The sequence below is a fragment of the Rhinatrema bivittatum genome, chromosome 13, assembly GCF_901001135.1.
Source record: "Rhinatrema bivittatum chromosome 13, aRhiBiv1.1, whole genome shotgun sequence".
Classification (NCBI taxonomy): Eukaryota; Metazoa; Chordata; class Amphibia; order Gymnophiona; family Rhinatrematidae; genus Rhinatrema; species Rhinatrema bivittatum.
In genome coordinates this window covers 8,959,957-8,985,668 of record NC_042627.1, presented here as the reverse complement: position 1 = coordinate 8,985,668, position 25,712 = coordinate 8,959,957, and the positions used below count along the sequence as shown (strand labels likewise).

The window sequence follows — 25,712 nt, the reverse complement described above, 5'->3', positions numbered from 1 at the left end:
TTCTCAAAATTGATTGTGTTATAATTTGTATTTTTTGCCTTCCTTTCCAAATAATGCTCATGAAATCTTACAGCATTATTAGTAATTTGGGTACAATAAATTATAATTATTGCCCAGTGTCTCCACTATCATTACACCTTGCATTAAGTCCTGTGTTCCACTGCGAGCTAGATCTAAAGCAGCTCCTTCTCTCATGTGTTCCAAGACCAGCTGCTCCAAGAAAGTCCTTTTTGTAGGTATTTCCTTGCCCTCGGCACAGGGAAATACCTATGATATCTAAATGTAATCTGCTTTCAAATGGCTAACCAGTCACAAAAGACAGAATATAACAGTAAATTGCATTCAGTTACCTAGAAACTTTATCTTCCTCTTATATCCTGAGGAGACTTTCAGCCAATGGATATTAGTGTAATTGAAATCTCCCATTATTATGTTTCCAGTTTTGCTGTCTGATCTGTTAGCATTTCACAGTGTTTCACCATCCTGGTCTAGTGGACGGTAATTTACTCCTACTGCTATACTCTTCCCCCAACACATGTGCAGTTTCTATTCATAGAAATTGCAGAGTGCGATCTGTTTTCTGCAGAACGTTTATCCTTCTTGACCCTGTGCAGTCCTTAATACCCCATCCCCAATTTGATCATTTCTTGCCATTTCTATGTATTTTGTAAAGTGGTACCAGTGTCCTGTTAATTATTCATTTTCCTCTGGGCTTCTGAGATGCCTATTACATTTATACCTTCAGTTAGTACAGTGCGTTATTTATTTGTACGCTTTTTTTTTATACTGAAGTTTGGTGCTGGCCTTCACTCCGATTTACATGAAAATTCGAACTATAAGTACATTGGTAACACTGATAACTGCTAGATAACATTGATAAAAGGTAACATGGTAACATTGATAACTGAATGTGATGGCGCATGCATTCGCTCTGTATGGCAAGAATAACAATGGTTTATATAATTGGTCAAACATGGTTTACATCGATTTCTGCGGGAGAGTGATAAATCGAGAGTTTTTTTTTTTTAATGAAACAGTTTAACTTATGTGCCTTAGTCCCGATGAGGGGATGCTTTCATGAACACTTTGATTATATATAGTAGATAACGGTGGGGGGGGGGGATGGTTTTGTATTATATTTAGTTTTATATTATATATAGCAATTTCGTATTATAATTAGTTTCGCCATTGGTTTTCTATTCTAGTGGGAGACTGATATTTTTCTGCTGGTGCCAAATGTCTACTGGAATTGTGTGGTGAAACTGGCTGCATATTAATGTTTATGAAAAATTGTACAAATACTAAAATTTCTCTGAAATTTTCCTGTACCTTAGGAAATGCTTTGTGTACTGTGAAGTGTGATGAGCCAGTAAAGGTCTTTTCTGTACGAGGCACTTCCTTTGAGGCCGCATCTGTAAGTGGAGGGAGTGCCAGTTCACAGGAAGGTAAGTGTTTGTTAATTTTATGTACTTCAGAACTAAAATCCAGGAAAGTGTACTTTACAGTAAATAGTCACTGTGGCTAAGGACTGAAGTATGCAGGGTCAGGTGTTAGTGCAAAAGGAAAAGATTTAAAGGGATACTGATGAAGCTGGCAAAATGTGAAATGCCTGATAATTTATAGTGATGGTGTGGCTGCAAAGACCTGCAAATTGAAGCAACACAGAGACAGCTGCAGTAAAGAAGTACGTGAATATAAGAGGAAAAATCTATACTAATAAACGAAGCTTGACCGACGTGCCGCAAATGCGCAGTAGAGACCAGCTCTACCGCGCATGTGCGGGCGAGCACGTCAGTCTGAGCCAGCGTCAGAAAAAAAGAAAAAACAATGGCGGCGTCCAGTGGCAGCGGCAGCGGCGTTGGGTGGCGGCGTCCGGTGGTAGCGGCGGCGGGTGGCAGCGGCATGGCGGCATCCAGCGGCGGCGTTGGGTGGTGGCGGCGTCCGGTGGTAGCGGCGGCGGCGGGAGGCAGCGGCGGCGGCATTGGGTGGCGGCGGCGGCGTCCGGTGGTGGCGGCGGCGGGCAGCGGCATGGCGGCGTCCAGCGGCGGCGGCGTTGGGTGGCGGTGGCGTCCGGTGGCGGCGGGTGGCAGCGGCGGCGGCGGCAGCGAGGGAGGACAGAGAGAGGGAGGGACTGAGTGAGAGGGGAGGAGAGAGAGGGAGGGACTGAGTGAGAGGGGAGGAGAGAGAGGGAGTGGGACTGAGTGAGAGGGAGAGAGGGAGTGGGACTGAGTGAGAGGGAGAGAGGGAGTGGGACTGAGGGAGGGAGTGGGACATAGAGGGAGGGGAGGGGGACAGAGGGAAGGAGTGGGACAGAGTGAGAGGGAGGGAGACAGAGTGAGAGGAGGGGGGGAGAGGGAGAGTGAGAGGGAGGGAGAGAGGGGGGAGGGAGTGAGACTGAGTGGGAGGGAGGGACTGAGTGAGAGGAGAGGGAGGAGTGGGTGGGAGGTAGGGGGTGGAGGGGAGAGAGAATGAGGGGGAGGTGAGAGACAGAGGGATGTAGCCCTTTTTAACTGCGGTGGCAGCGAGGGAGGAGAGAGAGAGGGAGGGACTGACAGAGAGAGTGAGGGACTGAGTGAGAGGGGAGGAGAGAGAGGGAGTGGGACTGAGGGAGGGAGGGAGTGGGACTGAGGGAGAGTGAGAGGGAGGGAGAGAGGGGGGAGGGAGGGAGTGGGACTGAGGGAGAGTGAGAGGGAGGGAGAGAGGGGGGAGGGAGGGAGTGAGACTGAGTGGGAGGGAGGGACTGAGTGGGAGGAGAGGGAGGAGTGGGAGGAGTGGGTGAGAGGGAGGGAGGTAGGGGGTGGAGGGGAGAGAGAATGAGGGGGAGGTGAGAGACAGAGGGATGTAGCCCGTTTTAACGGGCTTAACGGCTTGTAAAGGCATAAAATAGGCTTAAGTATCCATGACTTTAATTTCTAAAAGTCAAATAATAGCCATCTGAATTGGAATCAAATTTTATAGATTTGGGGATAAATCAGCAAATCCTGATCAGGGAATTGATTCCAGTCATACTCCAGCTGGTGGAGGGACCCACAGTAACCCTAGTTGGGAAGAGCTAAGAGGCCTTGCTGGCATAATTTACCAGCAGATCAGCCAGATAATGTGGACCAAAATGGTTAAGGCACATGGACTATGCAAAAAACTTGTTCCTCCAAGAAATGGACAGCCAATGCAGCCTTTTCAGAACTGACATAACATGGTTGGTCATTTTTGACCTTGTCAGGAACTTAGCCGTAGTGTTTTGGAGAAACTGCAAGTGACGTAACAGGTCAGATGTAAGAGTCTGATATAGGGAATTATAACACTTGATTGATTTAAAAAAAAACAAAACAAACAAACAACTTTTTATTTTTTTCATTACATCACTAATCACGCAAGCAACAATGACCATATCCTCTCTAGAAACATAAGGGTGAAACTGCTGGAGATCAGAAAAGCTGAGCACACGGCAGAGGAAACCTGGGATGCCATAGTTAATTGGGAGCCTAAATTAACCTCCAAACTGTGTATAACCTGTTTTGGTTTGAATGTAGTTCCGGCAATAGATTTAAAGTTAGAGTTCTTGTCCAGAGCAATTCTGGGGTTTTTTTTTGTGTTTTTTGTTTTCTGGATTCAGTTTTAATACATGATATAACCAGGTAGTTATCCCAGAGAGACGAAGAATTTTTAAGCTTCATAACTGTTCCTCCCTGATGACGTTTAGCTGTTATAACTATAAAATTCGCATAATTAAGAAGAAGTCTCATGTAAATGTGGAAGAGGACAGAATAGACCCTTGAGGTACGCTGTCCTGAAGCAAGGTAACCGAAGAGTATGAGTCCCATTCCCACTTTACCATATGGGCTCTTTTTGCCAGATAAGATTCAGACAAGCAGTAAGGAATTACATCCATTCCAATATTTTGTAAAGAATTTAATAATAAGCCGTGAGCCAGCATATTGCACGCGGCAGACAGATTCAATACGACTAACAATGATTTTTTTTACCTTTGTCTGCCTGTACCCAGAAGCTATTAACCAATTCTAACAGTGCCGCCTCAGCACCATTTATTTATTTAAAAGCTTTTCTATACCGTCGTTAAGTTAAATAACCATCACAACGGTTTATAGAAGGGCACGATAAAGAGAAATATGGGTGGTATAGATTACAAATTAATCATGTGCCATCATAGTACGGTAACAATTTAAAATAATAAACTAAGAGTGTAAGTTAATCCTGATTGTTAGGAACAAATTAGGCGGTTTGATTTTAACATTAACCTGACAATGGCAATGGAGAATCTTATTTTCTTCCAAGAAGTCCCGAAGTTGCAAGAAAACAACCTTTCAGTTATCTTCTCTAACAAGGGAAGACTTGCTATAGGCCGATAGTGATTAAAAAATGTGGATCCAAATTCAGTTTTTAAGATGAGGTCTGCTCAGCAGTTGCTTCAGTCTAGAAGAGAAGTATACTTGAGTCAAGAATGAGGTTGTGTGACCAATCACATTCATGGGTGGAAAGGAGCTTCTCTCGCACAGTGTATGGATCCTTCTTTAGACATTAGATGTCCCTGACTTCATGGTGATTGTGGTGGTTAGGTGTTGATTGTGAGAAGGCCCTGAAAAGAGCTATTGGCGGGAGCCCCCAGCTGACGTGATACATGGAATGCAATGAGTCCTTGCTTCAAAGGTAGACTGCTTAGGGGACAGAAATGTAATTTTACTTTGCATAGAAATTTGAATTAAATTTATAATTCAAAGCTTTTATGATGACTGGATGACCTTGTATGCTTTTTTAAAGCTTTTAGCCTCCTCAGTTCAGCAGTATAGATAGACAAATTGAAGTAGGAGGATTTGTTGATCCTGTGTGCTTCACTGATACTCTGAAATGTAAACACAGCTACTACTATATTTTGCAAATATTAAAAAAAAAAAAAAAAAAAAAAAAAAAAAAAAGCTAAAAGAGATCACAAAGATATTAAAATACCATGATTCTTAACATTTTTTTTCCTGTTTCAAAACTGATGGACTCTCTTCAGCTGTCAATATGCTTTAGCTGCAACAAGTGTGGTTCCAAATGTAGTATTTTAAAGGCCGTTGCAGTAACCTGTGCGTTAGAGCCTGCACTCTGAAATTCAATGCATAGTTTTAACGCACAGAGAAGTTTTTAACTCCCAATACCGTAAGCTAATGCAATGCTAATCCATCGAGATTTCAAATTTGCTTACACCGAGTTAAAATGTGTGGTCAGCGCAGGCTGAATGCACACTTCAACTTGGGAGAGAGTGTATAGGAGCATATCTTTGGGTGTGCTCCTAATTAGATGCCTATCTTATGCCCCTAATTTAAACACACATGTTTTGTTGCGTTCCTAACTTAACTGCATGTCTCTTGTCGCACTCCTAATTTAGGAGCCATATCTCTTGTGGCATTCCTAGAGGAGTATCTGGTCACGCTTAGACTTAAAATATAAATGCACTGTTGAGCCTCTACTGCTTGTCCTCCTGAGTCTGAAGGAAACCCTGGCAGCAGATCCAGCATTAGAAACTTTACTCCACCTCTGACCAGGAGTAAAGAAGTCCATATTCAAAACCCAATTAGATGGATAACTTCATAGTTATCCAACTAATGACTTACCTGGCTACATTCAGCTTTTATCCAGCTAAATTCTAGCTGGCTAATAAGTTAGGTGGCTAGAATTTAGCCGGATAAGTTGGGAAGTTTAGGGGCATAACTGGGAGGAGTTAAGTTATCCGGCTAACTCCAATGTTCAGAGTTAGCTGGATGACTTAACTGGCTTACCCCTAGATTCATCATTCTGTAAATATAGCAGAATGATGAGTTGCGGAAAAAAAAGGGGGTGGTGCAATAGTGGGCAGCTGGCGGCGGTGTGGTTGTGCCACACACTATTGCCTCCGTAGTGCCGTGGGAAAAGGTGCTATTTCCTGTGGTGCTGCTGGCGACAATGTGGAAAATATTATCACCGGCAGCACTAGCAGGCCATAACCCTGCCCAAATCCCGCCCACACTCCTCCCCTTCCCCCTAATTAGCATGGCATCGCCGCAGTGAGGCCGTTATCACATGTGATATGGCCCAATGCAGAATAAAGAATGATCCTGTAAGACTGGTCGAGTGAAAGAGCAGTCCTGAAGTTAGCTGGCTAATTAATCAAGATAGCCAGCTATATTCAGTAGTGTGGCTGCTCTGTTGAATAAGTCTCCAGGGTTAGCTGGATAAGTTTATCCTGCTGACTTTGCTATCCAGACTGTCTGAATATAGGCCTCAAAGTTTCTAACATTAAGAAAAGCCAGCACACCTCTCTGCATTGGGAAAGAATGCCCTCATTTACATTGAGTTTCCGTGTGAGGGCGCTGAGCTTTTTAAACACACATTTTGTGCAGGTAAAGCTCCTTGCATTGGGAGCAATATTTACCTGCACAAAATGTGCATTTTAAGTATGGGTAAAACTGTGCATTCAGCTGAATGCACTTTATTGCATCAGGTCTGTGAGTTGCTAAGAAAAATATTTCACATATTTTAAGAAAGTGAGATATTTGGTTGCTTGTAGCTTGCAATGATGCAGCAATGTATTGCCAGCGTATGAACAGTTTAAGACTGATGAGTTATTTCTGTTTATCATTTTATATGAGCAGTACCTCCTCCTTCCCCGGCTGGATTGTCTCAGTGGCTTGAACAGAATTTAACAAAAAGTGATCGACCAGAACTCACTAGTGCAAAAGTAGTGGTGTCTGGTGGTAAGTGTTTATTTAATAGCTAACAAATGTATTTTTAGTTATAAGTAACTATATTATCCCGGGTATCTGCATAATATTTATTACAAAACATAAAGGTAAGGTTATGGTTTGCTGATGGCTGTTGACGTCTCTGTACAGATTACAGTACGAAACTGTGCTTCAGTTGCAGTTAATACATTGATGTTTCTGTGGAGACAAAATATATTTGAATGCAATGTTCTTTGTATTGTGTAAAGAAACTTTGTTTTCTCCTTTGGTTTTGTTTTTAAGGGCGAGGTTTGAAGAGTGGTGATAACTTCAAGCTATTATATGACCTTGCTGATCAGTTGCATGCTGCTGGTAAAAATCCTTTTCTTTCCTCACTGTCTGTGGGTAGGGTTGACAGGAGGTTTATAGCAGAATTCAGTAAAATCTCACATTCTCTTCTGACCAAGCACTGCAGCAAGAGAGAAATCGGGATATTTGGAGCCACAGGCTTCTGTTTTCAAACTGGTGGGGGCTGTACAAATGGTCTTGATTTGAAATCTACTTGCCATAGTGAAGTGGCAACAGAAAGGTGCATTCTCATGCAGTCAGACTGAGCTCTGGATTGGCTGAGAGAGCACTAGCATGTCAGAAAATGGCAAAGAAAAATGTATCGCAAACATTAGAGCAAATCCTGAACTTTAAACGCTCATCAGTAAGACCATGCAGTCATCTGGAGCAACCAGAAGAATGTTCTGGTTTTCTTTAATACTTCTTTCTGCCCTTAGGGAGTGCCGTCCGTCGAATCTTTAGAGGTGTGCTTAAGCATAAAAGTATCGCCTTTTACAATAAAATGTACTCGGCAAAGATCTAACTGGGGCTGACTGAGAATCTGTTCCCTCTTGTTTAGTTGGTGCGTCTCGTGCTGCTGTTGATGCAGGCTTTGTACCCAATGACATGCAGATTGGCCAGACTGGGAAAATCGTAGCACCTGTAAGTATAAAAAACTGTCTTCTATAATTTCTTTTCTTTAAGAAGTATGGGGCATAATTTAGCAAATGTTTTTCCAGTAGACAGAATTGGAAAAGCCCTTAATAAAGGTGGTCCATAGTCCTCATTTCAGGAGCATACAATAATCACCTCCCAGTGGAGGTGGTGGAGAAATACAGTTTCTGAATTCAAGAAAGCGTGGGATAAATAAAGGGGATCTCTAAGGAAGTGGTGGAAATGTGTATAATGCTAAATTAATTGGGTGGCCGGTCATGTTTCACAAGTGGTGACTTGCACTAGCTGGCTCACTTGCCTGCTTCAGAAAGTCCCTGAAGTCCAAAGCCGAAAGCCTGATTATAAAGATTTTGTTTTCACGTACAGTGAAATGCAAAGCAAATCAGAGCTGTGGACTGAATTGACAACGATAGTTTTTGTGACTTTAGTGCTATTCTCTTAATGTTCTTATCTAAGCAATCCTGTATGTATGGCTTGCAGCTTTATTTCAGAGCAAATACTATCAGAATTGTGTTTTCATCATGTAGTTCTTACAGCCCAAACATGCAGATGATTCTCATTTTTTCCAGTAACCTCATTCTTACTGCAGAGCAATTGTTTTTAAGGTTTTGACTGCTGCTTCTGCTTATCTCTGTGTACCATTCTGAATATAGCAGGAGAGCCGCTTGTTGAATACTGTACATGTCTATAAAGCAGGAATATAGGATAAATGTAGGTACTGTGTAATTTAAGGGCAAAAGATGTTTAAAAAGTGTGAGGAGGACAGGAATGTCATAAGTGACGCATACATTTTTATGAATAAAAGTTACACCCCAATACTTGCCATATCTGTTACTTCACTCGCGTTGAAAGTCTGTTACTTCACCTTCAACGCATAGCCAGCATAGCTCTCTGCTTCAACGGCAGGGGAGAAAGTCTGTTACCTCACTTTCAAAGCATAGCCAGCATAGCTCTCTGCTTCAACGGCAGGGGCAATGTAGAAAAGAGGATCTAAATATAGACAACAACCAACAAGGACTGAATTACATAGTCGAGTAAACAAAAGCATGGGTGTAGCTTGCTTTTTGAGGCGGTTACTACCCCCTAACTAAGCTACATATTCAATTAGATGCAGTTCCAACACTGCTCTCTACATTAATGGTGGGGTGGAAGGGAAATAGAACTAAAAGGTACTAAGAGCCAAGCGTAACAAGTAAGAGGAAAAAAAAAAGTGTGAAGCTTGCTGGGCAGACTGGATGGGCCGTTTGGTCTTCTTCTGCCGTCATTTCTATGTTTCTATATCCCTAATTGAATTCTCAGAGTTCTTCATTATCACTTGTCCAGTTTTATATAGAACTAGTGAAATTGCCCATGAAAACTGATAGCTTAAAGAAGGTGACCCAGCCCGACTACAGTACTTTTGAGGATCCTGTTGGGCTTTTAAAACAGAAGTGAGCAAAGTTGTTTTGTGTGCTGCGGCCACAGTATAAGTTCTTGTCTGCAGCGGGGGCTGGGGTGGGGGATGTCTCCCTTGGAACTTGGCAAACAGAGGAGGAGGAAGGACTCTCCTTGGAGTTCCTCCCCTTTTGTTTTTTTAAATCTATTTAGTGCCAGAATAAATATGCACGACCATACAATAAACAAAATCCAGCAATATTTTAAGAAAGCAGCACCAACAGTGAAGTGTACACTCCAAAACGACATGGCCTGAATATAAAAAAAACCATCCGTCTGTGTAACTTAGCTGTGTAAGGCTTGTCCTGCTACTTTTGTATGGGATATTCAGCAGCACGGCTATTGCTACTTAGCCGGCTATGTCTTATTTGGCTAAGTTATCCATTTAACAGGATCAGTCTCAATATCGGCACTTATCCGGTTAAGTTAACCAGGTAAGTGGTGCCACCCCTGAGTTACCCAGCTATTTTCTTAGCCAGTTAAGTGATTTATCTGGCTAAGCAGGAACCTTTGAAGATATCTGGATATTTAGTGGCTTCTATTTAGTTGGATAAGACCTACTGATCTGGCTAAGTAGCTTTTGAATATTGGGATCTCAGACATGGGCAAGTAAGTAGTTAAAGTGGCAATAATAAGTGATAGGAACAAAGCAGAGCAAGCAAAGAGAGTTTTTCTTCAAAGTTAGGCAAAGAAGAGTCCCAAGCTAGATGACCAGTGGTACCAGACTGATTTTCCATCATAGATTTGGGCTAATGAGCACGAGGAAGGAGAACTAAAGTTTGTGTGTGTGTGTGTGTGTAATCAGATTCCCTTCAAATGTTGAAAGGATTCTGATTGTTTTCCTTAAATTGACCCTACTCATGCTCATAAGCCCACATCTTTCCTGTTCCTTGCTCCTTCCCTCACCTCTGCTGTCATTTTGTCATGTGAAGAGACCCCACCACATCATCATAAGAGGCCCTGATGGCTCCTGCTGCTATAACTGAGTTCATTACATAAGGTCCACTGCCGCTATCCCTCGCACAATTGCGTCCTCGAATGAGGCCCCATCTGGTGCTATAACGGACATCATGCACACGATGCCAGGCACATGATTAGGATGTCCATTCAGCATCAGCAGAACCTAAAAATTGATGGTGTCTGTCCAGGTTTGGCCTGCAGGCCTTTGTTGACCCACTCCTGCTTTAAAGAATGTTCTTTGTACTGTAGTTTCTATGTTCTGCAGCTTGTTGTTCTGCTTTCTGGGGCAGTGTGGCCCAGTGGGAAGGTGCATATAGTGAAGGAGTTGAATGCGCTGAAGCAGACAGCGCAGTGAAGGGGATGGGAATATGCATGGGGGCGCATATGACTTATGGGACAGCCCACAATGGTAATACATTTTTTTAAATTATTTTTTTTTGCTGAAATTACAACTATTTGGTTCCAAATAATTTCAGGTTAGTATGAGGCGAGGTGATTGAGGAGAGAGGAGCGTGATTGATGGATTCACAAAGAGCTCCCTAGCAAATTATATGTATAGTTCAATAGACTTCCCAGAATTAAGCTTAGCAGTTTGTATCTGGATAAGAATTATGGAGGAATATCTCAGCCTAACTCAAAAATGTTATTGGGTTTTGAGACTGGTTTGATGTTCATACTCTATTTTGCTTGAGTCACACCAAGCTAATGGTATTGACCTGGGGGTTTTGTTGTCTTTCACCCAGTTCACCTTTAGATTTTTAATAAAGGAAATAGTTTAATTATTTATCATACTTTGAAGATAATGTCTTGTGTGTGTAAATTCATTGATATCACTGTTTTCCTTTTCGTCCTGCTAGACCAGTCCTTACACTTGGGATTTCCCCACTCCTCATCTGCCGGAGACCTCATCCTCGGCCATAAAGGTGGAGGGGTCATAGGCCCTTGCCAGTAGTCTGTGCCTCCTGCAGTTTGATGGACTTTCTGAATCCTCCCAGAGTTAGGGTGCAGCTCCTTTAGCTCCCAGGTCAACAGTCTTTAGGGACTGATTTCCCTAGTGGAGCTGCTTCCCAGGGATCCCTGGTATTATGCAACTAAGGAGTGGAGCTCTCCTTTCCCATAGAGAACTAGGGGAGCCCTCCTCAGGAGACGGACATCGGCGGAGACGGACCGCGGCTCCCCTGCCTCCCCGGAGGCAGCTGCCGGCGAAGATGGATGCCTGCACGGGCGAAAGCGGCCCCTGTGCGTGCAATTGGGCCGCTCAAGGCGTGACGTCACGACGTTTGGCGTCACGTCTTGAGCGGCCCAATTGCACGCACAGGGGCCGCTTTCGCCCGTGCAGGCATCCATCTTCGCCGGCGGGGCCGCCGGCTGCCCCCCCCCCCCCCCCCCCCCCCGGGAGGCAGGGGAGCCGCGGTCCTTCTCTGCCGATGTCCGTCTCCGGAGGAGGGCTGCAAGAAAAGTAAGTCGCTTCGTTGCTTTACACTTTACATGTCGTTTCACCAGTCCTCTCTCCCCCCCTCCCTGCGCCTTGCTTCGGGAGGAGGGGAGAGAGGACTGGCAATCCCGAGCGTAGGAGAACCGTCCACTTCCTGGTACCTATACAGTAAAATGGGTTGCGCGGGTCTAACGCTTCTCGGACGCGGCTTGCATTTGCAAGCTATTTAAATACAGTATCGAGCGGTAGGTGAGCCGGACTGTGCGTGCGGCAACCGCAGGTGACCCGGCACTAACGCAGCTCTTCCTACTGCTCCTTAATGTATCGGCCTGTCTCCCACTTGTCCCTCCCTCCCCTCCTGAGCTCTGTGCCTTGCCTCCTGTGTGTGAACAGGAAGTAATAATAAAGGAAAAAATAAAGTGCAGGAGAGTGTCGACATGCAAAACCCTGACAGGCTGACTAATGCAGTTTCCTCTGGAGGTCATGAGTATCGTGGGGGCTTTTATGGGGAATTGAGAGAGGGAGAATTGTGCTGAGCTTAATGTGCTACATCTGATGCTTGTTTGGAAGCCCTCAGGCCTGGATTTGCTGTAGTGTGGCCAGCTGTTTAGGTGGGGGTGGGGGGGGAGGAGGAGGGAAAGCAAAAATATTGCCTGGCTACAGGTGTTTCACCTGCAGGACTAGAAAGGGCCCCAGCGATACAGATTCCTTTTTCCCAAATCAAATATATATACTGATTTCTCCCTCTTGTATACAACTATGCAATACTGTTACTGTATTTTAAAGCAACCTTCATAAAGCACTCGCTTCCTTTTTCCCAGCATGCGATGGGCGCCCTGACCCGGTTTTCCCAGACAGGGCCAGCAAGGAGCCCCCTTGAACAAGAGAAGGACTAATAATCGATTCTGCCCTGGCTTTGCAGATGAGCTGCTGCTTCTAGCACTATTGGGCCTGGCAGTATCGCTGCTGGAGGAGGACTCCAGGGAAAGGACTGGAGGCAGACTTGTGTACCTTGGACAAGGCCTTGAGCCAGATCCCAAAAAGGGCCCAGGGGGGTTTACTCCGCAGTTTGTCCTGTTATGCACCAGGCTTTCTGTGCTTTGCAGAAGAACAGTTATACAGGTAGTTTGAGATCCCTAGCCCAGGGGCTGATGGAGGGAAAAAGCGGGGCCCACAGACACTTGAAGGATACTCTTATGGCCAAAACCTCACCTGCTTTACCACTTACCCCAGAGCCTAGCATATCTCCTAACTTCCAGAAAGGGGCAGGGTTCTCTGGAGGAGGAAAATTCTGTAATAGTGTTTCTGAAAGAGGAGCCATCAGCCTTGAAGGTTTCCGACACCAAAGTAACAGACTCTGTGAGAGTCGATTCTATTCTTCAAGGAATCGGGCAGTCTTCAAGAAACTTTCTCTTGCACGAAGCCTTAAGCTGGATGGTCCTGGCAGAATGGGATGTCCCACCAAGCGGCTCAGAGGACTCAAGTTGATGCGTGGATTGTATCCTCACCCTGCGATTGAAAAGAACAATCTGTTGTGGGTCCTAATGATGATGTGCCAGTTTTAGCAGTAACCCATAGAACCACCATTCCGGTGGAGGTTGGCACAGCCCGAAAGGATCCTTAGGACAGGAAGATTGAAGCAATACTAAAACAGACCTTCTCCAAGGGGGCCATGGCAATTCAGGCCTCGATCTGTGGAGGCTATGTAGCTAGGGAAGCCTCATGCTGGATTTAACAGTTGCCAGAGAGTAAAGTGACTACATGCCTGGAGTTGACAGTTGCCTTTTTGGCAAACACAATGCATGATCTGATTAGGTTATCTTCTAGGTCAGTCACCTCCGGGGTAGCAGCCAGAAGACTCTTCTGGCTCAGGAATTGGGCAGCAGACTCCGTATTCAAGTCATGCCTCTGCCAGCTTCCCTTTAGAGGGGGGGGGGGGCTACTATTTCGAGATGATCTAAAAAAAATTTATCAAGGACCAGGGTGAATCCAAAACCCAGAGGACAGAGGGTGGTCAAGCATGTGAAGGCTTGGAAGACAGCATCGCAGGTACCAATGCAAGGGCAAATCGTTGGGGCTGGCACCCCCTTACATGACACAAGGTGTGTCCTATTCCTTTCAAGAGGCTAAGAGAGCTAGGTGAGACCCTTCTGTAACTGCAGGAAGTGGTCACCCTTCGCACTGATTTCCAGTGGGTCCCTCAGGCAATAATTCTGATAGGTGAGCACCTGTGTCGGTTTTATGCAGTGTGGACCCAGATCACTACTGACCAGTGGGTCCTGGATATAATTTTAAGTGGAAACACCACTGAATGTATCTCCCCAGTACCAAATGCCTTTAGGATTTCCCCTTGCATGTCTCAAATCAAAAGATTACAGGGCCTGGAGGCCATAGTCCCACTCACTCTCCAGGGAAACAGGGCAAGGAATTTACTCTATTTTGCAGTCCCAAAGATGGTGGCTTTCATCCGTCCTAGTTCTTGAGGATACTTCACTTCAGAATAGAGATCCTCTGCTCAGTCATGGTAACTATAAGAAAAGGAGAGTTTCTGTAGTCATTGGATCTTGCAGAGACCTATCTCCATATACATATCAAAGCTTCCTACCAAAGGCTGCTTTGATTTTGTGCCCAAAGTCAGCAGTAACAGTTCTCACAGGACAAGCAGGATGGTAGTCCTCTCATATGGGTGACATCACAGGATGGAGCCCCGTACGGAAAACTTTTCTGTCAAAAGTTTCTACAAAGCTTTGACTGACACTGGCACACTGAGTGCACTGAGCATGCTCAGCCTGCAATGATTCCTGTGAACCACAGGTGTCTCCCTCAGTCTTCTTTTTCCGCTCTGCAGTAAGCATAGCGGTTAGGAGCTCTGTGAGAAATTCTAATACTTTTTCCACACGGAAACACTTAAACTTTTACTTCACAAACACTTTTGCCTGCACGAGTCTCCCTTCGCGTATGTTTATTCAACTCTCGGTGAGTACTATGCTTTGTTTTTTCGGTCTGTTCCTGTCACCTCCCTGGCCTGCCAACTGACTGCGGCCTTCCCTCTCCCTATATTTTCAGTTAGCCACACACAGCCCGCGAGTGTCCCTCTGTGACACTCTGCTTGGTTATTGGTGCTAGTGAAACAGGGACTTCCACGGTTCCATTGCCGCCAGGGCCCCTGTTGATTTCAGGTCCTTTGATTTCCTCAGTACCCTCGCGCAGTCGATGCTCCCATCGCTAACGTTGGTACCCCCTTTAGACCGTCTTGGATTCTTTGATGCCATTGGTACCCTCCCCCTGTGGAACACTGATGCCATCTGTCCCTGCATCATTTCTATCAGTGCCATCCATGTTTTTCATCCATGGCACTGATTTTTCCTTCAGTTTCATCGGTGCCATCATTGCCCGGTTGGATGCCATCGACGCATACCTTTGTCTCTTCGGTGCCATCCATGCCTGGGTCGATGCCACCGTTGCCCAGGGCACATCCATCGATGCCCAGGATATTTCCATCTATGCCATTGTCCATGGCATTGATGCCCAGGTCAATTCCATCGATGGCATCCATGCCAGGGTTGATTTCATCGATGGATTCGATGCCCAGGTCAGTGGCATCGATGTCTGTCTGGGTTGATTTCACTGGTGGCATCGATGCCGCCTTCGGCAAACACCTCCATACCATTGATGCCCTCGACGCCCACGTAGTTTCCATCGGTGTCTTCGACGTTCCTATTGATGCGGTCATCGACTCTGTCGATGCCAGTATCATTTTTCCAATGCCAACGATGTTTTTTCGATTATTCGATGCTACATCGTTTCCATAGATACCTACACCGATGCAGTCAGTGCTTCCGTCATTGCTCTGCCCGGGTCATCAACGTTTTTTCATATATATTTTTTACTATACCCTCGGGGCCGCTGAGGCCGCCATCGACACCGTCAATACCGACATAGCACCTCCACGTAATGCCCTCGCCTAAACACACTCTGTTGCGTCCATCCCAGCCTCAATAGCTTCCCTTCGGCCGGTGATGCTTGTACATATTTATCAGGCTGCAACCTGGAGCTCTCTCCATACCTTCACAGCCATTATTGCTTAGATACGACTAGCCGGCATGCTCCATGTTTGGCCAGTCTGTCTACTGGTATTCTTTTCGGTTTAACTAACTAACATCCTTCCACCAACCCATTAAGGGTTTCAGGATGCCCTCTGTTCCAAATTCTACCCCCGTCATTGCGCCTTTCGCGAGTCTTGGGTGCATTTGGTGCACTCTCGGGCATCCTCAGCTCGGTACGCACCCATATGTGAGGTCTACCATCCTGCTTGTCCTGTGAGAAAGCAAATGTTGCTTACCTTTAACAGTTGTTCTCACAGGATAGCAGGATGTTAGTCCTCACGAAACCCACCCGCCATCCCACGGAGTTGGATCCGTATACGTTTTTACTTTTATTTTAGTTTTGCTTGCGCTTTTAGCTATAAGACGAGACTGAGGGAGACACCTGTGGTTCACAGGGATAATTGCAGGCTGAGCATGCTCGGTGCACTCAGTGTGCCAGTGTCAGTCAAAGCTTTATAGAAACTTTTGACAGAAAAGTTTTCCGTACGGGGCTCCATTCTGTGATGTCACCCATATGTGAGGACTAACATCCTTTTGTCCTGTGAGAACACCTGTTACAGGTAAGCAACATTTGCTCTGTTGCTGTATTGGGAGGTTGTCAGAACTGTGTAATGCTTTTGATATTTTGATATTTGAAGCTAGTTGGGGCATGCTGTACATCCATCTACATTTTGTGTATGCATATATATATTACACAAAAGCTGCAGTATAGATCAGCAGGGGCTAAGTTCTCCCTTTATGAACAAATATAACTTAACAGGTGGTTCAAATTCCCCTGGGAACTGTTTTTCATCATAGTATGGAAATGCTCTATGCGCAGAGGCTAGATCATTTGTCTCCCTGTCGTTGTGCTTGCATAATTCATTGTAATTTATCCATGTGTAAAAGTACATATCGCATTTATTGATTTCCTGTCATTGCACAAAACAAAGTCCTAACTTTTCATTTATGCTGTACATGATGCTGGCACGATAATGCGATATATAACAAACCTTTTTAGAGTGAAGTTTTAATAGGCATAAAGATGCTTTTATCCTTGGACCAGGATAGCCCACTGCTCTTTATTTTTTGTATGGGGGGAAACTGTTGCATTCATCCATGAAACTTGAGACAATTTCACTTTCTCTACTACTTATATCAAACAAATTCAGCTGCAGGCTGATTGTATGAATGGCATAGGCCAAAGATAGCATCGTTGCTCAAGGCATTCAGACTATAACTTCCCAGCATGGCTGACCTGGGTTTTCATTTATTTATTTAGGGCTTTCTTATACCGACACTCATGATACCAATCATATCGTATCGGTTTACAATAAACAGCGGTTCAATAACATTAACATCAACGTGAGCAATAGGCGAAGAGAGAAAAAGTGAAAAGTTACAATAAAACAGGGGCACTTGAACTGGGAGGAGGAAAAGCCAGAGTCATGGCTAACATAGAAATAAATAATATTTAGTCTCAGAAATAAATAATATCTAGACATATACTTAGGACTATAATAATCACTTGTACTCAGGACTGAATATTATCAAATATATACATGATATCCTATACTTAGGGCTTCTTTCATCCTTCAAAGAAAGAAGCTTACAGTGTGTATTAGAAATTATTGTGTAGATGGTCTGTAATATGCTTTGGAAATAAGTGCTATGTATAAATATAAATGTATTTCATTATTAATCCCTTTAGCCTACAAAGTGATACTATAGTTAGAGGAATCATTTTAGGTCTCCATTTATTTTTGTGGTAAAACTGATATTTTATGTGTGGCATTATTTCAACTTTGTATGGTGTTGTGTTCAGGGTGTGTTATAAGAGGCACATCCCCGTATAAAGTAAAAGAAGCACGGAACAGAAATAAAGTAATAAGATTGAGGCATTAGGGCATTTTACTGGAAGTGGAAGAAAGAGAGAGAAGGTGCAGTCATCTGGACTTCAGAGGGTAGTTTGTTCCAGAAGCAAGGTGCTGAGAGAGAGAGAGAGTATGAAAATGGGGAGCATGGCTTGAAATAGCCTGCTTGCTATAAGGAGCAGACTAGTGATAAATGAGAACAGAGAGAGACCAGAAGTTTGAACATAAACTGAAACTTGACAAGAAGCCAGTGAGGAGAAACTAGCTAACTGGAGGCGTTAGGCTTTGGATGTGTACATTTTACATTTCTTAAAACTTGTTAGTTGCTTAAGCACCATACAGTATAAAAACATTCATAATCCCAAGATGCTGTACATAACAGAAACATACATAAAAAAAAAGGCAAAATATGTACTAGCTTGTAATCCAGCCGTGAACTGAGAAGAGTACCTTCAAAATTTCAAGTAACCTACTGTCATTTAGAAATAAACTTTTGTTAAACAAAAATGTTTTCAAAAGTCATCTGAATGTTTTTATACATTCACTGAGGAATGGAGTTCCACACGGTTGGAGTTGCCACAGAAAAAGTGGACTCCTTAGACACCGGTGAGCACACTTCAAGGAAGGAACATCAAGCATACCTCTCTATGATGACCTTAACATACGTGAAAGCTGGTAGAGTTTAAGTAATGCATTAGCTCAAGATCAGGAACTATTATTAATAAGCTTGAAAACAATCATTCCAATTTTTTTAGATCCTGCTCATTGAAGGAATTATTTCCTGATGCCCCTTTTTACATATCTTAGTTAACTAGACCCAAATATGGTATAAAAAAAGTGCAAGTAATTAAAAGTATATGAAAAAATGTTCCACTTATGGAACGTTGGTACCTAAAAGGTTAACACACTGTCACAAGAGTAAGTCAATGTAAATGTATAAGAGTTGGTATATTACGCTTATTACATTTAACACCGGAGATTAAGCGAGCAGCTGCATTGAGCAGTAGCTGGAGAGGCTGCGGGGAAACATTGGAAGGCCAAGATAAAGACTATTATAGTAGTCTATAAGAGGAAAGATAGAAGCCTGTGCACCAATACAGAATTCAAACTCATACAATAACTTTTTTAAACTTGAAAGAACTCATAATTTGTAGAACTCATTTTTGACTATTGACTTAATATGTGCACAAAAAGAAAGATGAAGGCCAAGCCATACACCTAAGGCTGTTAATACTTTGATATAGAAAGTCATACTAATAATAGAAGAATAATGACATGGACCGTGTCCTTTGAATGAGTAAAAATTCATTTTTTGAGATTTTAATGAATTATGATGAATCCACTGGTTTGATTGTGGAAATGCATATTTGTAAGGATCCACCGTGTCTTACATGTGTGAAGCCAAATAAAAAATTGCAAGTCATCCGGATAGACCTTGTAAACATCACAGAGACTTGTTAAAAGTTTACAGATAGGAGCTAGGTAAATGTTAAATAGCAAGGATGAAATCTTATGATGCTGAGGGCTATGTTAGCTCTCAGAATCAAGTGAGAGTACAAATTACATCTATTGAATCTCCAGCCAAATCGTCCCCCAGACACAAGTTGGGGTTGCCTGCCATATTAGGAACTGATTCAAAGGAGTGCTTTTTTGGAGGCCAGTGAGGTTGACCCTGTTCTACTGAGGGAAAGAAGGTGGGGATTCTATTGCAAATATTTTCTGATTCCAAAGAAAATAGGGGGAAAAGTTCAAGTTTCTCTGTGCACCTTAATTCCCGTTCTTCAAAAAGAGGACTGGCTATACTCTCTCGCAATCTCAAGGATGCTTAAACCTACATAGAGATCTTCCCCGCGCACATGTTATAAACTCCAGGGTCGGCGCGCGCAAGGGTGTGCACACTAATGCACCTTGTGTACGCCGAGCCCTAGGGGAGCCCCGACGGCTTTCCCCGTTCCCTTCGAAATCGGAGCGGCCTCGGAGGGAACTTTCCTTTGGCCCACCCCCAGCCCTACCTAAATCCCCCTACCTTTATTTTGTAAGTTACGCCTGCCGGCGCGCGATCCCCCAGCACAGCAGCAAATGGCCGCTGTGCTGGAGGCCTCTGCCCCGCCCCTTTTTTTCAAATCCTGGGACACGCACATCCTGGGTCTTTATGTGCGTCACCGGGCCTTTTGAAAATAGGCCCAGCGCGTGGAACCCCCCAACACACGTAAGGCTTTTAAAATCTGCCTCTTAATCTTTTAGAATGGTTTTCTAATAACTCTGATCTACAATAAATTAAGTCTTGACCTTTAATCACAATCACAAACATTTTCCCAAGGAATCGCATTGCTTTTCTAAAGAGGAAAGTCTTTCAATATTACTCTTAATCAATTGGTTTTTGTCCCAAAATCTGATGTTGCACTACTTCCACTTCCACAACTGACATAACGTTGTCAAACCTATATACCAGAGACTGTTCCACTCCTTTAATGGCTGTCCATAGTGTTTCTGATGTCATCTGCATGGGTCTCTCAAGACTTGCAGTGCGAGAAGCAATCTCTATAACAGGAACAACCAAAGACTCATTAAGGTTCTGCACCACACCAGTGATCGCAGTTGAAACAACTTCTTCATATTCGGAAGGGAGAACCAAAGCACTTTGAGGCTGAAGAAAACCCTCCTGAGAAGTTGCTGATGTCTCTGGATTCAAAATAGGTGGTGAGCAAGACTGATGGAGATAGAGTTCCCAGAAGAAGAGGCATGAATATTCAGATCCTGATGGGGTACTTGTGCCAGATGGTAGAATAAATTCCTCTCTAGTCGGTTGGGATAATGAAGAGGAGGTCTTGAGTTTCAATGGGAGAAGATGCTCAGACCCCCCCATTCGGTTGAGGAGGAATATGACGAAAGAAAACGACAGAGAGAGAATACTTAATATCCTGACAAATCTTTAAACAGAGAAAAACTTCCCAAAGGTTGTGCTCCTTTGGTGCACAGCTTTAGCAGCATGCTAGTGGCTGCGCACCACTGCTGACCAATTTCTAACCCCCTCCTGCCATCCTGGGTTGACGATGTCAGACACTCAGGCAGGGCCCAGGAAACACTACAACGTAATGAATAGAACCTCTGTGGCAGCTCAAAGGGCGCGCTCCATGTCATTCTTTGCACTACCCTCTTCCAGCCATTCTTACCTCTCTCTCCATCTGTCCAGGTATTCTCTCCTCACTTCTGGCATTACTTCCCTTCTCTGTCCAGGCAATCTCCTTCTTCTCACTCCATCCATTCTGTCCCCACTCTCCCTCACATTAGGTATTTTTCCTTCCAGGGATTCCCCCCTCCATTGAGACATTCTGTTCCCACTTTCCCTCCTTCTAGCTACTCTCCCCATTCCCCCACTTACCCACTATATCTTTAGGCACTCTCTCTCTTTCCCTTCCCCCACCTCCTCTCCAGGCATTCGCTCCACTGACTCAGCCATTCTCACAGTGTACATAATATGCAAATTCTGGAGTTAACTTGGTAAAAGCAACATAAACTCTCATCCACCAGGCACTTTGGAAATAACACAAAATCCAATAAAAAATACTTTCCAAATCTATAGAGCAATCTTGCCATACCAAAACAGCACTAACTCCCAGAACTCAAACAGCATAATTCCTACCTATGAAAGTCAGAACTGAAAATCTTAAACTGGGCCTAAAACACCAATACATTTCCTACTGTAAAAACAGAATAAGTCACTGCTACAGATCCATCCATAAAAACTAAACAGGCCGATATTCAGAAAGCTGCGCTCATAAATTTAGGACCATTAGGGCCTGATTTACCAAAGCTGGTTCCCATTCTATGTCTATGGGGAAAAATAGTAAATGAGGTCCTAAGTTAGGTGCCTGTTTGGTACCAATTTCTAGTTGAACTTATTCTACCTTTTTTTTTTTTTTGCCTTACTTAGGGTCCTAAATGTAGACCTATCCATTTGCCTAGATTTAGGCCCCTAAGTTAGGAGTCTTGTTCTAAAAGTCTGTGCTAAGCTCCTAACTCTGTTCCTGTAGCTGCCCACTTTTTATGATCTAAATTTAGCAACCATAGTACATTTTTTAAAAGGGCAATTTAGGAGCCTAACTCCAAATTAGGAGCCTAAACCCTTTGAAAATTTGCCCCTAGTAAAATATCCCACCTCTGACAAATATATAGAACACAGACAGGTCCTCACCTAATACAGAATTGGGGACTACAAATTAGAAATAGAAACACATAAACAAAAACTGAACTGGAAACCTCCACAATCCAGACTCTACATGCAGTACAATACTGGAGAAAGAAACAGAAATATACTTCCTCTGTATTTTGTACAGTACCAAAGATATCAGAGATGTGTATTTCCCAAAGCTGTCATTACAATCACTACACTTAAAATAAAATGTTTTCTATCTTCATGGTCTGGGCAGGTTATTTTTCTAACCGTGCTGGTCCTGGTCTATTTTCCTACTTTCAGCAACTTTCTCTTTTCTATTTTCCTTTTAATGGGTCTCCTTTCCATTTGCTGAATCTTCTCTCTGCTTCACTTTCTCCCCTAGACTTTTTTCTTTTCATTTTTTCTCTGCCTCTCTGTTCATTCATATCTAGATTTCATTTCTTATGCTCCTGCCATGCTGGCTGCCCCATTTTTCACCTCCATAACAACCTCCTATTTTCCCTCTCAGCCCTCCATCTCCCCTTCAGCAATCTGCAATGAATGCTGTTTTCCTCAAATTGCTGCCTTTTTTCTGACTCCTTCAGCTCCCCTATATCCATTTCTTTCTTTTTGCCATTTCTCCATATTCTTTATTGTTTTTGCACCCTTCCTCACCTCTCCACCTCTTATCTCTTACCCTATTGTCCTTCCCAGTTCTCACAATCTTACTATTTTCAACTCTTGCCTACCTACTAGCATTATACCTCCCAATCTCATCTTCCTTCTTGGCCCTTCTTCCTCCCTCTTTCTCATCCTCTTACCCATTCTCTCCTTTCTCATTCCTTCCTCAGGCTCCTGTTTCCCCCTCTCCCTCTTCTCACTTTCTGGTCCTACTTAGACTGATGAAGAGAAGAAGACTCTGAAAAAGAAATTGAAAGGGAAAATAGGGCAGCAAGAGGATGAGAGGGAGGCAGGAAGAAGAAGAGGTAAAGAGTACTGTGGGGGCAGACAACTTTGAAGGGGCTGGAGAGAGAAGAGAGTATCTTGCAGGGGGTGGCGGAGAGGAAGAAATGAAAGATGGAGGCTAGAAGGTTTTAAAAGTAGAAATGAGGTGAGAAGTTTGGGAGGAGAGGTTATGAAAAAACGAAGGTGGAAGGAGAAATGAATAGGATGGGTAGTGGGAGGAGGGAAAAGTGTTTGTCAGAGGACTGGAAGTGTGATAGACAAGGAGGTAAGAGAAATTAGAGAGCTGTGTGGACAGTACTTTGACATTCTTAGCTCAGTGTAAAGTGGTGGTCAAAAAAAAGCAAACAGACTGTTAAAAATTATTAGGAAAGCAATGGAGAATAAAATGGAGAATGATATATCTCTGTATTGATCTATGGTGAGACTGCACCTTAGAATAATGACATTTTGGTCATCACATCTAAAAAAAAAAAAAAATACCTGAACTGGAAAAGGTATAGAGAAAGGTGACCAAATTTATAAAGGGGCTGTTATGTCTCTCCTATGAAAGGTTAAAGAGGTTAGGACTGTTCAGCTTGGAGAAAATGGATGAGGGGGATATGATAGAGGTCTATAAAACTATGATTGGAATAGAACAGGTAAATATGAATAGGTTATTTACTCTTTAAAATAATACAAAAACTAGGGGATATACCATGAAGTTGGTGAAATTAGAGATTACATTATTATTTTTCACGCAACTCACAATTTAGCTCTGGAATTCATTGCCGGAGGATGTAAAGGCATCTAGTGTAGCTGGGTTTAAAAAAGTTTGGACAAGTTCTTGGAGGAGAAATTCATAATCTGTTGTTAACAAGATAGTTGGGAAAAGCCACTACTTATTCCTAGGTGTTAGTAGCATGGAATCTCCTTACAGTTTGGCGTCCTACTAGATACTTGTGATCTGTATTCTCCACTGTTGGAGACAGGGTGCTTGCTGGCCTTGATGGACCTTCCGTGTGACCCAATATGGCAATTCTTATGTTTATGATCTTATGTGTACATTTAGTAATGATATAAAAATGATTAGTATTAGTAGTAGGACTAGAAAGGATTGGCTTCAAGCCAATGCACACTGCCTCCATTAATGGAATGAAGGGAAAGAGGCAACAAAAGATTTGGAGAAGGGGCAGAAAGGGAGAAAGTTGTAGAGCAAAAGGATGATAGAAGAGATGCAGCTCTAAGAATGTTGTGGAAGCTGAAGAAATGTCATTGATTCCATTATGAAAGTCCAGAATTTAGAAATAAATTGGCTTAAGCAGGAGTGCCTGCTCGGATCCTCAAGAGCCACCAATGGATATCTACAGTTAATATGCATGAGACATATTTGCATACAGTGGAGGCACTGCATGGATATATGTTATAGGTGTATTCATTATGGATTTCCTGCAAATCCAACTTATTTTTGGCTTTTGAGGACTGGATTGGGTCACCCTGGTCTTAAAGGAATTGTACATAGCTCCCATTTAGGCCCTGGTCTTTCAGGGCTTCCTACAGTGCCATGATTTTCACCCATAGTACATGTACAATAGGTGACTTAAAAGAGTTTTGTATGCATTACCTCATAGAGTACGTAGTTAGTGTTGAATGAATGAGTGTTGTGATTTTTCTCTTTTGGTTGAAAATGTCTCATTGGCAGTGATGATTCCTGTTAGGTGAGTAAGAACATAAGAACATGCCATACTGGGTCAGACCAAGGGTCCATCAAGCCCAGCATCCTGTTTCCAACAGTGGCCAATCCAGGCCATAAGAACCTGGCAAGTACCCAAAAACTAAGTCTATTCCATGTTACCATTGCTAATGGCAGTGGCTATTCTCTAAGTGAACTTAATAGCAGGTAATGGACTTCTCCAAGAACTTATCCAATCCTTTTTTAAACACAGCTACACTAACTGCACTAACCACATCCTCTGGCAACAAATTCCAGAGTTGAGGGAGGAATTTAAGGGGAAATGGTGGGGATATTGGCTGGAAATTAAAAATTGTTACATGCAATCATAATATAATGCATAGTCCTCTTGTATACTAGTGAGTGGTGCAAACTGAATGTCTACATTGTTTTGTATTGGTTAATGTTTTTCAATAAGCAAATGTGATGTAAAAACATATTGACTCAAACTGTCTTAAATATAAATATTTTATAATTTAAAAGAAAGAACTCTTCACTATGCAAAATGTAACGGTAGCAAGATTTATAATAATGCTGCTTGGATTATGGGATTTTGAGATCTATACTTTTTTTTGTATCCACCAGAGCAGCCACTGTTTTGCTTCTTACAAGATTCCCATAGTTTAGTTGTAGTCAATTCTTTATAGATTTAGTGTGACTTCCTCTTGTCAATTTTCGAAATTTAACATTGTCAAGCTTACACAGAAGAGAGGATCATACCAAAAGTCTCAGTAGCAAATACCTGGCAAATCTTATTTTTATTTCTATAAACGGCTGCTTTATGGGAATGTATTGCAAGTGCACCAGTACTGTGCCAATAGTAAAATAGAAGCTGTTAGGTAGTTAAGATGGGGACAGTTTTGGGAAAACTGACCAGGCTTGGGAAATTGATTTTGGGATATTTCCTTTGAAAATACACCACTGTTTAAAAAAAAGTGACTTTGCAAAGCTGACTCGAGAGCTGTTTGTGAGCAGCTGGGACTGAATATACAAACTACCATTCTCTGACTTGCTAAAACGCTGAAGATTGACAGCCCCTTTCATACTGCATTATCCAACTTGGCTTTTAACTCTAAGAGAACTGTGTTCACAAATTGATGCCCTGCTCCTTTGGGGTTGGTGGAGAAACATTAAATTGTACTAAAATATTCATATGTGAGTGCATTTAGCTGGAAGCAATTGATGTGATGCTCCCAGGAGAGCAAGAAGAAATGCTGTACGGCCCTGCACTCCAGCAGGCACCCCAAGCAAGCTTCTTAAGAGTAATTATATGGCTTGGATGATCAAAGTCTGATGAAAAAGGTTCCTCAGTCGAGGATTAGTACTGGCTACAATTGTTCTACACTTTTATGTTTAGAAATGTAGATATTTTGCATGTATATTGATTATATTAA

The 25,712-nt window shown here is 43.1% G+C and overlaps 1 protein-coding gene across 2 annotated transcripts in view; it reads left to right on the top strand.

The window, feature by feature from the left end:
- ETFA (electron transfer flavoprotein subunit alpha) overlaps positions 1-25,712 on the top strand; it is a 128,005-nt gene that overhangs the window by 52,605 nt on the left and 49,688 nt on the right. For both annotated transcript variants that reach the window (XR_003852442.1, XM_029575348.1), the window contains exons 6-9: positions 1,335-1,445; positions 6,630-6,731; positions 7,002-7,070; positions 7,606-7,688. Coding sequence is in view for 1 of the 2 variants with exons in the window: in XM_029575348.1 (XP_029431208.1) it covers positions 1,335-1,445; positions 6,630-6,731; positions 7,002-7,070; positions 7,606-7,688 (365 nt within the window). In the remaining variant the exon portion in view is untranslated. The remainder of the gene's footprint in view (positions 1-1,334; positions 1,446-6,629; positions 6,732-7,001; positions 7,071-7,605; positions 7,689-25,712) is intronic.